The sequence below is a fragment of the Ptychodera flava genome, chromosome 2, assembly GCF_041260155.1.
Source record: "Ptychodera flava strain L36383 chromosome 2, AS_Pfla_20210202, whole genome shotgun sequence".
In the NCBI taxonomy this organism is placed as follows: domain Eukaryota; kingdom Metazoa; phylum Hemichordata; class Enteropneusta; family Ptychoderidae; genus Ptychodera; species Ptychodera flava.
Window position 1 is genome coordinate 30,938,091 of NC_091929.1, and position 17,930 is coordinate 30,956,020.

The following is a 17,930-nucleotide window of genomic DNA, read 5'->3' on the forward strand; positions in this document are numbered from 1 at the left end:
TAGCTATGGAACAATATGGACTTGTATGTTTTTGGCATCAAAATCACTGTAACCTTGTCATTTGGTCGTGTCTCGAAGATTACGTCAGAAAAGAACATTTTTAATGTAAAGCTTGACTGGTCTAATATTCTGGTGATATTTATGCAAAACCTTACGGAGTAAACTTTTCAAGCTGTCATGTACATCATTTTTATGAAAACTAGTGTTCTTGAAAAGTATTTATGAAGACATTGCTCAGAGCCTCATTACCGAAAAAATGAGCAAGTATCCATCCAGTATAAATAAGAAGCACTACATGTAAGTCACTCTCTTTAACCCGTTCACTCCCAATCCCTGTAAACAGGTCAATGATCACCATTGATAACAATAGGTTTTGGTAAAACCATGGTGGTGAAGGGGTTGAAGGGCTAATGAAATGGTCTTTCCCTTGTTTATATATGCTTTGAGAAACTTGATGAAGGCATTTATGTTTGTGTGGCCGGACAACATCAGATGGACTGGTTTTTTGGCTGCCAGGCCTAGCACCAAGGAAGACATGGCTGGCAGTAATGGACCGCAGAGCAAGAGGTAGTCTTATATACAAAGTAGGGAAAGTGGACGACAAGTAACCTGGAATGGCTTTGCCCAAAGCGAGCTCATGATGTTTGGAAACACAGACCCTATCTTGTTGTCACTATCAGGGGTGTGTGTAAAATACGTTTTTTATACACATTCATAAAGATCTGGCACTCTTTGGAAAGACAACTTGTTAAGCTAGTAGGAAGTGCCAATTTCACACTTTTATTGCCCTATTTCCAGCATATGATGATGCATTAAATGAGTGTAAAAATGAACATTTTGTATCCAGGGGCCACAAGGAGCGATGCTAATGTTTGTGTTAGACCATTCCATGATCCCTTCAACAGCTGGACCCGATGAATTCTCAGCAATCTCAAAATGCTTTACAATGCAAATTAAACAAAGTCAGATCAAGTACAAAAACCTGGGTAGCAAACATGCAAAACTAGAATTCTTTTCAGAACACAAGCGCCGTCAATTTTACCAATTGCATGCTTCGCATAAACGCACATAGACTTGAAACTCATACATAACTTGAAGATCAAGTATTGAAACGCCACTTATAAAGACTGAAAATCTCATGACAGCCAAATTTCATTTCCAATATCATAGGGCAAAGTGGCAATCCGTCTATATATTTAGAACACATGTAAATTATAAAAAGAACAACAAGTCTGAAATGGACGGATTACACAACACAAGTAATGTGTTGAATGATTGTTTTTAACTTTCCTTCACTAAAACAAAATCTTGATAAAAGTGTAAAAAATGGATGAGTGCATTTCCAAACACAGAATCAAGTTTACTACAGTATGGCAATGACTTCAGAAAGAGTAACTTCGACAGTAAACTTGATGTTCAACACTTTCTTCAAGGTTTGCATGTAAGTTCTCACTTCAAACATCTTTCACAGACAACTACTATTATTATGATTTCTCTGACAAGTTCTTAACTTAGTTCAATAGCTGTACAAAACAACACAGTTAATCTGTTACGTATATCATCAAAAATATTTTAAAAGTAATTCACACCAATATTTTTGAAAGAGTTACACTGTTTTAGTATATCCAAGTGGTACATGAAAGCTGCAGATGGACATGATTGAAAGTGTCTGTATTAAACTATGGACAAAATTATAATCTTCCTTGAGAGAATAATCTTTTCTGTTGTGACCTCATTTGTACGTCAGAAAGTAAGGTATACTGGCTAAGTATTCAACTTTATCAATGGTTGAGCTAGAATCCTGAAATGAAAGAAAAGAAAAACAGAATTACCACAATGCATTTATAGTGTTGTAAAATGCAATGCCCTACAATAGTTAGCACATAACAGATTTTTGTTCAAACATTTCTAAATCAAATGTTCTACTATACTTTTATAAAATCAAGAATAAGAATCATGTGGGACAAAAGAAACGAATTAGATGACATTTACTAGTATTTCAAATTCAAAATGGCCGCCATCACTCTGTAAATGCTATGGAGAAAAATAAAATTGTCGAAATTCGAACAAAACAGTGAAAATTTTTCTTATGCCAAGAGCTTTAAAATGAACAAACCTATGTGAAAATTTGAGAGCCAGAATAAGTGTTGAGAATACAAATGAAACTTAGAAAGATCTGACTTTGATGTGTGGTGGAAAATGGCTGTTCAAGGGTCAATTCTGAACATAACTGCAGGATTACTGTTGTAGATTTGTTATCAATACTGTACAGAACTGGTTTTCACTGACAGAAATTGTGACAAATTGGCTTTTTCTTGGTCTGTATTTACAGCTGCATTCGCAGGATGGATGTTATCACAACTTTGGCATTAGCAAAGAAGCATTCTTTCCAAAGTCTGGTCAAAAGTGTCAACTGACAATAACTTATTTACGCACATTAATTATATACAAAGGTAATATTGGATTTGCACCATATCAAAGATCAATTGTGATTCACATTTATTCAAATATTTCACCACAATGAAATGGTTATAACTCATAAGCGAATGGTACTGAACTATTCAAATTCAAAGATACAAACCTTATCCATGTCCCTTAGTATTCGTTTAAAGTCTCGCTCCTTCAGCTCTTTTTCTTGGGCAGATGACAGCATTCCTTGCAAGGAATCCACCGATATAGATCCTGTCTGTCGACGATCCACTGAGCTGTACAACTCCTGTGTAAAGAATTTGCACATATGTTACATAAGGTATTATATGGCAAAATGATCGTGAGAGATGGATTCTTGTACCATTTTCAGCTGTTTGCGTTAAGATGCCAGATGGCCACAAAGAGTAAGCAGTCTGTGTTGAGTTGGGGTAAAACCAACATGATTGGAACTAATTTGGGATAATTGGATTTTCATATTTTTTAAAATTTCTCAAAAGTGTAAGGTGCCGTATAGCTAAATGTTGCAACATTGCAAATTACTCACAAAAGCAAGTGTGTAGTGCAAAAAGAAAAGCAGATGAGATTACATTTGTAGATTAAATCGACATTACTTTGCCATCCAATTATCCTTAATTAGTTCCAATCGTGTTAACCTTGTCATGTCACGACTTTGTGGGTCGAAACTGAATCACTAACCTGGAGCCGGTATACTGAATAATAATAATAATAACTTTCATCTTTTTGTCATGAAAAGTATTGTTAGCCGTGGGATTTTCTTTCTATACCAATAAATTCTGCTGCATTTCCCAAAGTACACTATACATTTAATGAGTCATATGAAGAATAAAGGAGACGAATTTGAAGTACATGAAAATCTCTAATAATGTTGCCGATCTGAATGAACAGAATGAATGATTGCCTCAGAACTTTTAGAGCAAGCTCCCTTTAAGAGGAAGATATTTCATAGATTCTTCAAAGACACACCTGGAAAATAATGCACTTAAACCCCTTTTTGGTAAAAATCAGATTTTGTCTAGGGGTGCCTTTTATGGGTCATAGTTCCTTTTGTTGAAAACTACATGTACCCTATGATAATGTCTAATAGAACTAGAAGTGTACTAGGGCCCTGGTATTCTTAATTGAAACCTCTTCAAACAGCAATAACGGTGAAAACGTAAAGAATATAAGCAGAATTTAATAATGTTGTCACATACCACATATTGTATCACTGTATGTTCTAATGATCCAAAATCTAAGTCATCGTAGGCAAGCATCAAATTGCCTCGGAGTTTCACCATTGTGTCACATAAACACATGACTGTCATAAATTCTTCCACACCGAAAAAAGTGCTAGCACTTGTGATCTCGTACACCTAGAGAGAGAAACAAAAATACAGCAACAAGAATAAGAGTAAGATATAAAAATACATTAAATCTACCATGTGTAAGAAATATTCAAAAGCTTTCAGACATGCATCATACCCTTCTGTAAACACAATCTAAGTCTAACTGTTTAAAGTGCATTTAATTTTTTTGATGTTCTATTTTAGAGTCATAATTAAACATCAGATCTCCAATTGCACCATAAAAATAGCTTGAGTCACAATTTATATAAGTTCATTCTGTGATCTTTATCTCAAAAACTTGTAGTGATAAGATCAACCTTTGGACTATTTTCCATTGTTTACCATACATTTGTGACATTTTTGAATGCCAATACAGAGACTGAGATCAATTATTCTGTATATTCTCACACTGTCACAAAAACAGATTTCTGCAGACTAATGGTGATTCCAGTTTTGCTTCAGCGCTTGAAGCCCATATATTAAATTTTATGATTTATAAATGCACTTTTCAATAGACATATAAACATTTAAATATCTCTTATTTGAAATATTGTTGCACTTTTTTCTTCACTATAATTTGAGGAGCCGATGTGTTTACAGAAACGGGAGTAGCATAAAGGCTATCTACATCCCATGAGAGTAGATAACTTTGACGCACATCTTAGGCCATTCAAACAATACACAGGGACTTTATACTCCACACACAGCAATAAGCAATTAACAGTAATCCCTCTACACAGAGGGTGCATACAATTTGCATAATATATATTTCGGCCATTGCCTTGGCATTTGTCAATTACTGAACAATTACAATAATGTGAATACTGGTAAATGTTGAATGTTTTAATGAAATTAGTTTATAGGTTAAATATATTAGACATGTTATAAATGAGTAGAAACATGAAATGAATATATAAATATATGGACCAACAATGGAAGCCACAAAACAGCATAGTTTCTGCTTCGTCAGATTTACATCATCATGCACTTCTGAGCCAAACATCATGCATTAATTATAATAGACAGAATGTTTGTGAAATCTCAAATGATTAATTAAGTGATCTCAAATTAATGTATTTTTCAGTAAGTGCTTGGAAACATAGTCAACTGGCTCTAGACGTACAAAGATTTCATATACAAAGCTTTGCATATATTTGACCTACTCTATAGAAGTAAAAACATTTCATATACAAAGTTTTGCATATATGTACGTTGTATGTTGCTCACAAGGCAAGTTATTAAATGAAAGAACACTTGACTAATTCAACAGGATAGTGGTGTAGATCACTAGGCCATTGAGGTACTTAATGCTGAATAAAAATGAAATATTCCTCATAAAATGCTATGTAATATCCCCTTCAAGCAGTCCTCAACTCTGATATCATCATCTGCTAAAGCTATAGGGTATTAAAGTGATGTCAAGCTTAAAAATTGCCACAGCTGTTGTGATACTGTGTGTGTTTATGTGATGAGTATACCAGTCAGCCAGGAAAAAACCTTTGCATAAGTTGACAAATACACTATATTAATGATAGTGATAACAGAATAACAGAACGCCAAAACAGCTTGGGGATTACTGTAAAATGTCTTTTAGCTAGCACGCTTTTCAGCTAATTTTGCTAGAGTCAAGGTTTTGCTAATTTAAGATGCTACTAATTCAAACTTTTCAAAACATAAACAATTGTCAAAGTGTGTTGTTACAAGTACCTAAGTTAAGAACCCATTCATTCAATTCAAATTCCCATTTAGCTAAGAAAGCATGCAGCTAATTCAAAGTGTTTCACACTGTTGAACACAAAATATAATAAACTGATCTTCATGATATGATTGGACAATTGGTAAAGTCATATATGACTGTCACATGATTAACTTATCTTCATGGGCACAATGGTCAACAACTTTTCCAGTATGGTTGATACTAAACCAGCAACTTTATTTTGACCTTTGATGATCAATGTTCATAACTATTGTTTATTAGATTGTTGGAATTAACGAAAAATAAACTAAAGTGCTTTATTGACACAATGTGGTGTGGTTGTGAACAATCAATATTATCAAACAAGTGCATAAGCATGTGAGAAAAAAGTGTAAAATAAATAGCAGACTGCCAAAATTTCTGAATTATGTTAATTGCCTCATTTTGAACTTAAACAGAAAATTGTTTGTCTCTTTTTGTATAATTGCAAAATGTCAATTTTTTCCATAGAGAAAGGCAACCATTCTGAAATTTAAATATTCATAAATTCGTGTTATAGTTTCCTTCCCTACATGAACAATTTGCATGGCTGGATTTCAATTTTTGATCATTAAAAATACAATTTCCTGAGAAGAAAGCACTTGCAAAAGTTTGAAAATTTTCATTTTGTAAGATGTCTATTGCCTTTAGCAAAACATGATTCCATAAAAAGTGCCAAATTTTGTGTAAAAAAACTTACCCAGTTAAAAATATTGAGCTGTGTTCAGTAGAATAATCAACATGCAAATCATAGAATTACATTATTTTCTATCATGTGAAGTCAAGAAGGCAAAAACAGAACAAAAAACTGAAAAAAATATTCGACCGAGTGCATAAACTCACAAACCTATGAGACAGGAGAATGTGGTATCGGTGGTAATGGTGGTATTGTGCACATTGCATGTATGAAGAATATAAACCAGGGTGGGTGACTTTTCTGAACTCAACAGCTCACACTATTGCAGTGAAAAAAGGGAAGGGACACAGTGATAAACGAGTGGCAAATAATGTTTTTGACCTTTTTGAAAACTATTTTGGTCATAGGTCACCAAACATGAGGTTTAAAGATTCAATGCACTAATAGGTATTCAATTTTATACAAGTTTTCATGAATTTAATAGTATTATTAAAATATTCATGATTATTATATATACCATCAGTTGTTGAAGAAATACATGTGAATATATATAGAAGTAGTCAAAGGATGTCTTTGAATGTTAAACGATCTGCTTTACCACAGCTTTTTAGCACACTCACACATTCATCATGTAGTAATGCTGATCCCTATATTACCCTGTCACAGTAGATTTGCATATACCCATATATGGTAAAAGAGGCGCTTAAGGTAGAATGTGCCTCTGGAAAGTTCTCGAAGTAAATAAATTAAAGATGTCTGATTCTTAGGCAAAGATCAACATTCACTTTTTCTCAATAGAGTTAATACAGGTCTGGTAGCCATTTTGCATTTCAAGTGATTCTAAAGACAATTGTTTAAAGTTTCCTAAAGGCAGGTCTGAGCAAGAGATTAAGTTGTTTAGTTTTGATACACAACTAGCTTTTGGCCATATCAACTTATGGACCACTAGTAGGGACTTGAATGTTTTGGCAGTCCACTTTTTGATGGATTGCTTACAAAAATATAGGTGATAGAGTTCCTTTAATCCGACCGTGTCAGATGGATACATTCATGCAGTATAACAACTGAAGGGTATTAATTGCTATGGGTTTGGCATGGGTGATGATTGAGTTTTCTACCACTGGAAATTTAATTCGCTCATACATAAACCAAAGACAATTTAGTATGGATACACGTTGTCAAGGATTGCCTAGCAACTGATACCTGGACTCTACTTTCCGTCAATTAAAGCACAATATGAAAATTAAAAGATGTTCCGGTGTCAGTATAAGGACTTCACACAAAGTGCAACAGAGAATTTGTCGCATATCTTTTTTGTATTAACATTTGCATAATTCTAAAACAAGTTAGAAAGTTTTTGCTTTATAAATTCTAATCAAACTAACTCCTACATTTAGGTCTTTCCAATATATTACAGAAGAATCAGGACTTCATTGAAACCTTGGATTTGTACATTTGTTTATGAATGTAGGACAAATGTATATTTGTGCATGTTTATATGTATGTGTGTGTGTGTGTATGTGTGTATATATATATATATATATATATATATATATATATATATATATATATATATATATATATATATATATATATATATATATATATATATATATATATATATATATATATATATATATATATATATATATATATATATATATATATATATATATATATATATATATACACACACACACACACCCCCCCCTATGTGTGTATTCAAATTCATGTCTGTAAATATATGCATGTGTCATTGGTCAGCAAGTTTTATAGGTATATGGTGGATGTCTATGTAGCTATGAATATTTTACAATGCTCCACATGGTTACAAAGCTTCCTCCATTGCAAGCAGTCAGCAATACTTTAGCTAGCAGCATCACCAAGTACCTTACAAGCACACATTGCTCCATGCAACAACATACTGGTAGTTGCACATTGCGCAATAACATTGAACAAGTCATTTACAACATTTTTCAATGTAAAACCTTATTTAATGATGTATACCCTTCATCTTTATATCACACCTCCATGATTTAATCCTCTAGCAATTTCAATTTTGACCTTTTTATTTTCAAATTTGCTCTAATCATTTGTATAAGATAACAGAACATTTAGATATCAATTGATGGTAGAAATTATTTTGTGACTTCATCGAAAGATGTGATTACATGCCAGTAGATCAGATACAGATCAGATACATTGAAACACAATTTTACAATTTCAACAATTCATCTGGATTTGAGACTCTCACAGTATTGGTTTATCTGTGTATTAACTTTGAAATTCTCATAAATTCAGTAATGTTCATTTAATGATTTCATTCTTAATATTGATATTAAAGGCGTCAAGAAAATTCAAACATATGCGGAATGCATTCAAATAAAATTTGTAATCTGTTGTGTCTTTGTAAACAGAATTTGAACACATGGAATTATGTTCATGCATACAATTACAAAAAAATGTGCAAAAAATAAAGCTAAAAGAAAATTTTGTTTTTTTCTTTCTGTAATGATTTATTCAAACAGTTCATTCTGACAAGGAAAATCTTGATGTCAACATTAATATGTCATTCTTGATAATTTTTAGAACATTCTTTGGTCCTATTAATTGAACAGATGAGTGCTGACATACTGAAACTAATATATTAGAGATTAATCCGAATTATATCAAAGGGAGGACTACATTGATTTCAAGGTTAACCTGTTCACCCCCAATTCCCTGTAAACAGGTCCACAATCACCATTGCTAACAATGGGTTTGGGCTAAACCATGGTGGTGAAAGGGTTAAAGTTCATGTTTGTGTGTACATTGTGCCTTTTAAACACAGCTACCTAAACTCCTGCCAGTATCCTGTCAGTTTTTATCAAATGATATTTCATACTGCCAGTTTCATTTAAAAGTATCAATATCATAATTTTGGACAATTATTCAAGAAAAGGACTTGTTTCTTTTTAAAAATGGAAGGAAAATCAAACAAAAATAGTGAAACAATTAATTTAAATAAATGAACAAAATATTTCAATTTATAAATTTTACCATCTTAGATGAAAATTATGGAACTAAAAATTAATTTAAAATCAACATTACTTGCTTTCTCTTTTCTTTCTTATAAACAGTGGCTTACTTGCTGTCCTTTCCTCATAAAACAAGATTGTCAGATATATTTGTTAAAAACTCAATATTAGTATTTCTGTAAGTTTGTTAAAGTATTAAAAACCTCACAAATGTGAGGTGCTTTATAGCATCAACTATGGTCAATTTTTCGTACTTTGCATTTCTATTTGAAGGAGGCATGGCAACTTTAGTGCTTCACGTGCAGAAGAATAAAAAAAATTGTAGAGCTAGGGAGACTTACCCTGTAAAGCTATATTATTGGTTGATGATGATGTCATCAATATTGGATACAATGTAGCATGCAAGCATGCAGAAAAGAAAAACCAGAACACACAAATTTTAACTACACTGGATTCTATGAAGATAAAACAAAAAAAGCAGCTCCACAAGAGATGCATGAACATTATTTAGAACATTGTTAGCATGTTTTAGTGCAAAACATTTGTTAAATATCATTTGTTGCACATCATTTTAATCAGTTATAAACATACCATATTGTGTGGTTTAGTAAGATGGCATTTTTGCAACTGTGGACATATAAAAATGTTCAACGATGCATTTTTCAAAAGTCATTTCACCCCTTTCTAGGAAAAGGCTATCTATTGTTTGTTTGTCTTGGAATTTGTATTGGTGGCAAATAAAAAAATTCTCAAAATTACACTAAAGTATAATAAAATGTCAGGAATGTAAAATTTGATTGAGGAATGAGTTGAATTGCCATTTTGTATCCCCTAAAACTTATTTGCTTAAACACCAGCCACCACTGTTTTGTTCTTGTTTTGTTGATACATGCCTTAATAAACCAATCACCAAATATAGTTTAAACCCAGTATGCTTTGCCTTACAAACAATACTGCCTCGCGGAAAAGCAAGCACCCACCATAACATGCAAAATTTGCATTTTCATTTGTAAATGGAAATGTGACATAATTTTTTTCTTTCATGTTTGTTTAACAAACCATGGTGCCTTTAAAAAATTGTGTATCTTTTGTTAAAAATTTGTCCATACACGTTTCATTATGATTGTCCTACAAATTGTACATGAAGTTTTCAAAATTTGGGGAATAGAGAAAAATAAAAATGCACACATAAAACGACAAGATTTGATAATCATTCAGTCAGCTAAAAACATGATAGTATATATAAATGAAAACCCACTCTATTTGTATTTTGCCTTTCTCACCTCTTTTAGATATTTTTGTTGAGATTTGGACAATTCCTTTGGTAGCACTGATGACATCTCTGGATATGTAATATGCCTACAAAAAAATATAAGTTTTAAAACATGAGAGTTTGGAACAACATGAAAATTGGGCCTGGAAGAAGTCAAAGGGCACTGTTCATCATCCAGTTATCATTGTTTTTGTGGATTTTTGTGTCTGGTCACTAGTGCATGTATTTGCTTTTTTTTTTTTTGGTTCAGTAACTTTTATTTGCAGCACAGGGACATATCAAAGAACAAGGCATCAAAGAAACTCTATGTTACACAAAGTTTGTCAGTTAAAATACTCTTTTGCCACACCTTAAACACGAGGGCATAGTTTTAAAGTGAATCATTTAAAATTGAATTATTTTAAAGTGAAATTATGTGATGTAAAATTTGTTTCATTTCCAAACTCTAGGTCAAACAAAGGGAAAGTGTTGTGTCTGGTTTGTGCATAAATTAAAAATTCATCAAGATCTTCACAAATTGTATTTTTCTGTCTTGAGGTAGTGAAGACTGATAAGATTGTAAATACGACAAGTGTACAACCATCAAGAACATTATTATGCATCTTTGGACGATGCATCAAAGTGGTCAGTCTTTTCTTTTCACAGATTGACATTATTTATATATGTAAGTGATAAGTAAACTGGATGACCTGAAAACATAAAATAATGCAAATATGGACGGTTGTCAAAGTTTTGGAAAAGCCACGACCAGAAGGAAATGTCACCTCACCAGATAAACTCACACAGATCTTGTAAAGTCACCATTGGGGGCGCTATACTCAGCTTTTCATGACATCTACACATAATGCACAATTTAGGCCAATGAATACTCTCCATCAATAAGGATTCATTGTCGGTTGATTTGCATACTGAAACAATGCTCATTAATATGCATGAACGAATATCATTATCGAGGAAACTGAGCATTAGACGGTCACCAGTATCACACAGGTGTCCGGAGTTGCCGGTGTACATGCATAGAGAGAATGGGAAGGTTTGACACGATTTTGCCCTCCGGAATCCTGTAGACAATAAAAATCCACGTATATCAACGCATGCAGTCAAAAAACTACCTTCCTCCGACAGATAAATACCTTTGACGTTTAATGTCCAACCCTGAGACGTGTTAATTGTTATTTAGTCTCTCTTTTGGCCCTAAATTCCTGGTTACGTACATCCTCAGGCTGTTACGTACAGCAGCCATTTTGAACGGGACAAATTACCCATGGTTCAGCGCGCATAAGTGATGAACTTGTGACCTTTGCACGATCAAAACAAACGTAACAATGGTAAACTTTCCCATGACTTGAGTTTGTGCAAAACGCAAAGCTGGACGTTGTGTGCACCAATACTTGTAGCCCGTTTGATAGTGGATTTAAATTTAGCGGTTGCGGGGTCACGGGTTCATGTCGAATGCTAATGACCCGCACTGCACTATGGGAAAGAATCTGGTTATTAAAATGGCTGCCGTACGTAACAGCCTGATGAACGGGTTACCAGAGAGTTTTGGGCCGATATTGAGACTAAATGCTAGTTTGCCCACTTGAAACTTGAGCGTTAAAGGCAAGAGGTATTTCGCTATCGGCGTAGACCTTTTATTTGACTCTAAACTCCTTATTTGTTTGGATTCACGGTCCGGCGGGCAAAATCGTGTCAAACCTTCCCATTCTCTCTATGCATGTACACCGGCAACTCCGGACACCTGTGCTGTATCAGTACTTACCCATCTTTGTTGGTGTCTAACTTGTGAAAAGTCTTCGTAAGCTCTGCTTTTCTTTCATCTGATATATGTAAGGAAAGGTCCACCGATCTCAATGGGTTTGGAGAGACACTTTTGATAGGACTAAAACTTGCAGGTTTTAACTCAGTGTTTTCATTCTCATCTGCAGCTGCAGGCACCTCAATTTCCATTTCAGATTCCGGCCTGAGAACAAAATTGACAGGAGTAAGATATTAGTGTATTAATCATGGATTCAATGATTCATCCTACTGTTGAAGATAAGTTGTGCTAATTCAACCTAAATTGAAAACGTTAATAATGCAGATGACATGGTTATGAACATACATAGTTCAAATGCTAAGATGAGCAGGTAGAAGTACATCTATTCTCGTTGCTTATTTTGTTTGTACTTTCTGTCGCATACCTTCTGGCTTGGGTGACCATAGCATACTACAATAGCCATTGTACATTTTCTAAATAGGTACTTTGATAAGAACATCTTTTAAGAATAACATCTGACAAAATTTCAACTTGTAACTGCAACAATTATACGTACCACCTGTAGCTTTGTTAATATATATATATATATATATATATATATATATATATATATATATATATATATATATATATATATATATATATATATACACACACACAACTGTATACAATGTGCCCTTCCGGTTATCACCATAATGGCTTTATGGCAACCTCTGAACTTGGGCACAGAGAGTACGGTTTTATATGTATATATATATGTAATATATATATATATAATATATATATATATATATATATATATATATATATATATATATATATATATCTATATTATATATACGTATATAATGGCATTATTTACTTTGCACAGAGAGTATCAGTTGTATATATATATATATATATTATATATATATATATATATATATATATATATATATTATATATATATATATATATATATACGTAATATAATATTTATTTATTTGATATGAGTTCAGTGTCATTGGGCCACATTTCTTTACGTAAGTGCCCATGCCCTGACAAGCGCTAATCCAAAACTTTCAAAAGTATTATTCGGGCCAACGCACATTCTTAATGTATTTTCTGGGAATGAGGATTAAAAAAACTTTGAAACCATGGCATTTTGTGTAAGTCTCATTCATTCTGCATTTGTAGTTGATGACCAGGAAACCAATTTCCGATGCCAAAACACCCGGAATGTCAACAGAATAAGACTACATGTCATCTGCATAACAATTGTCAGTTATAGCTGTGTTCTGATTCTCAAACATGTCAGGCTGGGGTCAAGCCTGGGGTCACTCCAATTCTAAAGCAAAATACATGGTCTGGACTGTGAGTGCTTGCACGGAGTAAATGCAGTATTTACTTAATAATATTGAAGAGTCTTCACGAAAATACTAGTACTTATGTATCGTCCTCACTAATATTTTTTGAACTTCAAAATTCTTTTCAAACTTTGTGGATGCTGTACTATTTATTCACTCTCTGTCAAGCTGTCATAATGTGTCTTGTAGTGATTAACCAATCAACCTAGCAGGATATCTTTGTGCAGACATTTAACATTTTCAATAAAATACTTCCCTTTCAGCTCTGCAAAATGATATGGTATACATGTACTCCAAAAAAATCAGTGCCAAGGAGTAAGGTTTTGCTGACAAAAATTTCTATTTCCTCACTTGTAAAGGAATGCTTGAATGAATAATTGAAAAAAAACATGTCAAATACCTGTCTTCAGGCAGAGGTGGAGCTGGAGTTACTGTTTTCTCTTCTGTCTCCGTTTCCATGGCACTATCATAATCATTTGTTTGTACTTCAACTCTGTTGAGATGAAATATATATAGAAAGATGCTCTGACATTTGTAGCTGATTTTTTCTTGGTTACTGCTGACAAACTTTTGAACAAACTTCACCTGTTTTGCATCTGTGGTTTTCTACCAGGTCAAGTTTGGAGATATGTGATTTTTATTTCCATCAAAAAACTAGTGGAAACAAAGTACATGACTCTTACCATTCTCATGTATGCAATATCTAAAAGTCTTGCCAAATCAACTGGTCAAATATTCAATTATGCATATTCAGGGTTTGCTCTGGCTACTCAAGCTGATTAGCCTTTTTGGCTTAAACAGTGTGAACACAAGTAGCCAGATTTTTCTTTTGAGAGGTGAGGTCAAGGGTCACACACATTCATCTCAAAGGGTCAAAGGTGATATCATTAAACACTCAAGAGTAATGATAACCAAATATTTCAGAAGTCTGCCACTTTCTCATCATCATATGTATCCTCAGTGCTGCTTTAATAGTTCAATAAAAAGAATGCTTCGTATCAAAACTCATGCATGACTATTGAACACCATTTGAACTTTCAAAAATCGACCAAAGAAATTGTGAAGTACAAAAAAATACAAAAAGAGTAACATCCTCAAGATCTTCATGAACGTGGCATGGCATGCCGTGATCACACTGATACTGATACACATCCGTGCATGGCCAAAAGTTTTACAGCAAAACTCAGTAACAATTTCCGAGCTAAGTAAACAGTGTTTTACAAAGCTGTTTCAAATCAAACTGGTTTGCACAATCCCTCGATATAAAAGTGACATTTTGGTGACATTTCAGCTTGAAGCATACCTTGAAATAAAATATGAACGTGAAACAAAGACATCATGTATCCTGCCGTTCGTGTTCAAGAGCATGGTGTGAACCGTGAACTGGCATGTGCATTGGCTGCACGGTAAAAGCAACTCTACTTTCCAAGATCAAACAGTCTGTGTCTTGTGAAAACAACAGCATAGCAGTGAAAATTGTAATGTAACCGGTAAAAGCTCTTCACAGATGAAAGGATGATCGCTGAAAAACACTGAAATTGCATGTTTAGACTATGACAACCTCCCGGGAAAACAGGACAGCGTGAACATGAACAATGGCGGACGTCACTAGTACTAGAGTGGGACTATTCTATTTAGGTAACGGGGACATTTCGGAGGGGTACAAGTACATGTATTGGGTATACGTGCCATTTTCCTCACGATACTATCACGGGAACTTCGATGTCCCATTAGTTTCTTTGATCTGAAAAGTAATTTTACCAACTTGTACGATCCATTTTACTCTGAAAACAGTGGCGGGGCTTATACTTAGATGAGTACGGTAGTTCTATGGCGAAAGACTTCCCAAGAAGTAAAACAAAACACCGCAATGCAACAGAACATCGTAGAACAAAGTGACCGAACGTACAAATTTTGAGTCGCCAGTCTGGCGATTGTTCTGACCGTCTGAGTCGCCAATGAGTGAATCAATTCGCCATTTTGCCGTCTGGCGAGCGGTAGCGCGAACACTGATTATTTATGATACAACTGTGATATATCCTTTAAATTAAAGATCAATACAGCAAATTCAAGTAAATTTGAAAAAAATACAATTATTCATATAATTTCTACCTGGGTGTGGGAACATGTTCTGCACTAGCTGGTTCAGATTTTTCAGTTTCCATTTTGGTCTGTCTGTCTTTTTCTCCTGAGAGTTAGAGTCTCTCTTTGATTCCCTGCTGTCGTTCAAACTGTCTTTCCGTTTGCTGTCTTTCCGCTTCATGTTCGTTGACTGTCTCTTAATTTTTGCCGGAGGCTGTACTTTCAGGCTCTCCTGCCTGTCATCTCTGTCTGGAGGTGGTTTTGTTTCATCAGTCTGGGATGCAAATGTATTTGTTCTGCTCATTGCTGGTGGCTGTGGCATTGGTATGACCACTGGTGGTGGTGGTGGTGGTTGTTTATTTGAAGAATGAGAGCTGGAAAATATTAAAAAAACATAAAATAATACCCAAGATAGTATTTCAATTGTACTGTAACATCACTTAACAAACCCGCAGATCTACACCGATCTTCCACACATCAGATCTGCAGCAGTTCACACCAATTGAAATGCAGATCTGCACAGCACTGTAAAGTTGTAACCTGTCTGCTGCAGATACAAGACACGTTTGTTGCTATCAATTTGACTATAGTATAGCAACTTCTTTGACTGCACTGTAGCAACAACTGTTGACAACATATGGCTGCAGATTATATAGCAACAATTAGCTACAGTGTGTAGCACAACTGATACAAAGTAGTAATAATGGGTTATAGAGTAGCAATGACTGATTACAGAGTAGCAACAACTCCTAACAGTGTAGCATAATTGCCTAAAATGTAGCGATATTACACTGATAACAGAGTACCAACAACTGGTTAAAGAGTATCAATAACTTGCTACAGTGTATAATAATGTGACAAAGAACTGGAAACAAATGATAGTATAACTGCAGTGTAGCAAAAATTGATAGAAAGATAACCAAAAGTTACTAAAATGTTGCAACATTTGATTATCCCTGTAATGACAACTATGGATGGCATGGTGGCAGAAATTCCAGAAATGAATGTACCGGAAAGCAATGATTTTCTCAATGGCAACTTTATGACCTCATAGCAGTGGCTACTGTCAAACGCTACTTCCATCTAAAATCGGTGTTCGTAGTTATAATATTGTGTTTCTATTACACTGTACATACATATACCTATGTACACCTAAATGGAAAACTTCAACTGCTATCCAATTATAATGAATGGTTTGGTGTCATGATCACTAATATTGCAACAACTATCGGTATACTCACGGTGGTAACTTAATCCCCCTTCCTGTGTAGAGCTCCTGACATTCTGGAGGTAGCACTGGAACAGATTTGATCTTCTCCAACTCGGCTGCATAATCCAATCTGGAAAGTAAAAATAAAAGTGTAAATGTTCGACTTTTGGAATTGAAAACTCTCCAAAGTGGGTATATTCAGAAAAATATTACCAATAAAGAATTAACCTAGTATGCACCTCAAAAGTGAGAGACTTACACTTTCTCTCAAATTTTCCTCAGTGAAATTTTCAACCATTCTCTGACCACATCAAGAATAAAAATATGGCCCACTGTGCAAATTTTAATATTAGATAAATAAAGTCCTTAAATTTATTGATATTTGAAATTCAAAATGGCCACATATCCCTGTGTTAAATCTAAATCTATGGGGAAAAAGAATATTTTAGATTTAAGAAAAACTAAGATGGTAGACATTTTCCTCACTCCAAGAGCTTTAAAGTGGTAGATCGCAAAAGAATTGTAACAATTTGAGAGTCTGAATATCTGTCCTGTACCAAAATAGGGATGCGGAAAACATTATCTAGATAAATATTGGAGGGAAATAGTCCTTAAAGTATATTGAAATATTACATTGGCCTTGCCAACATAAAATGCACTCTGTGCAATATACAGTGTTATGAAGGTTTACAATTGAATTCAGTCACAACTAGAATTTACTTATCAACAATAACATTTAAAAGTTGTGTTGGTGAGTCAAACACCAAACCTTTCACCATGATTTTGGTAGATGATGTGTATCAAATATATTTTTATTTCCCTACTTTTCATGCATTTTTGTGGTTGCTCCATCAACAGACAGCTCTGTGTATTGTATTCGGTGTGGTATCACTTCCCGCTTCCTCTTCAATCCTCTCACTTCCTCCAAGTGAACCTCCTCTTCCATGAATTTATTCCTCTGGCAAGACCTGGAAAAAAACAAAAGAAAGCATTAGAACTATTCTAGAGGGCATAGTTACAAAAATATCCTGACAGTTTGTTCATTCTAATCACAGGTAGCATGGCCAAACATTTGAAATAGTAAGTGCCTCAAAA

The 17,930-nt window shown here is 34.1% G+C and overlaps 1 protein-coding gene across 1 annotated transcript in view; it reads right to left on the bottom strand.

The window, feature by feature from the left end:
- Positions 1-767: 767 nt before the first annotated feature.
- Positions 768-17,930, bottom strand: part of LOC139119007 (uncharacterized) — a 36,077-nt gene continuing 18,914 nt past the window's right edge. Inside the window, exons 4-12 of the mRNA XM_070682621.1 lie at positions 17,660-17,803; positions 16,867-16,965; positions 15,656-15,999; positions 13,944-14,036; positions 12,201-12,401; positions 10,449-10,524; positions 3,645-3,803; positions 2,582-2,716; positions 768-1,801 (exon numbers count right to left, since the gene is read on the bottom strand). Of these exons, the coding sequence (XP_070538722.1) occupies positions 13,972-14,036; positions 15,656-15,999; positions 16,867-16,965; positions 17,660-17,803 (652 nt within the window). The 3' untranslated portion in view covers positions 768-1,801; positions 2,582-2,716; positions 3,645-3,803; ... (1 more) ...; positions 12,201-12,401; positions 13,944-13,971. The remainder of the gene's footprint in view (positions 1,802-2,581; positions 2,717-3,644; positions 3,804-10,448; positions 10,525-12,200; positions 12,402-13,943; positions 14,037-15,655; positions 16,000-16,866; positions 16,966-17,659; positions 17,804-17,930) is intronic.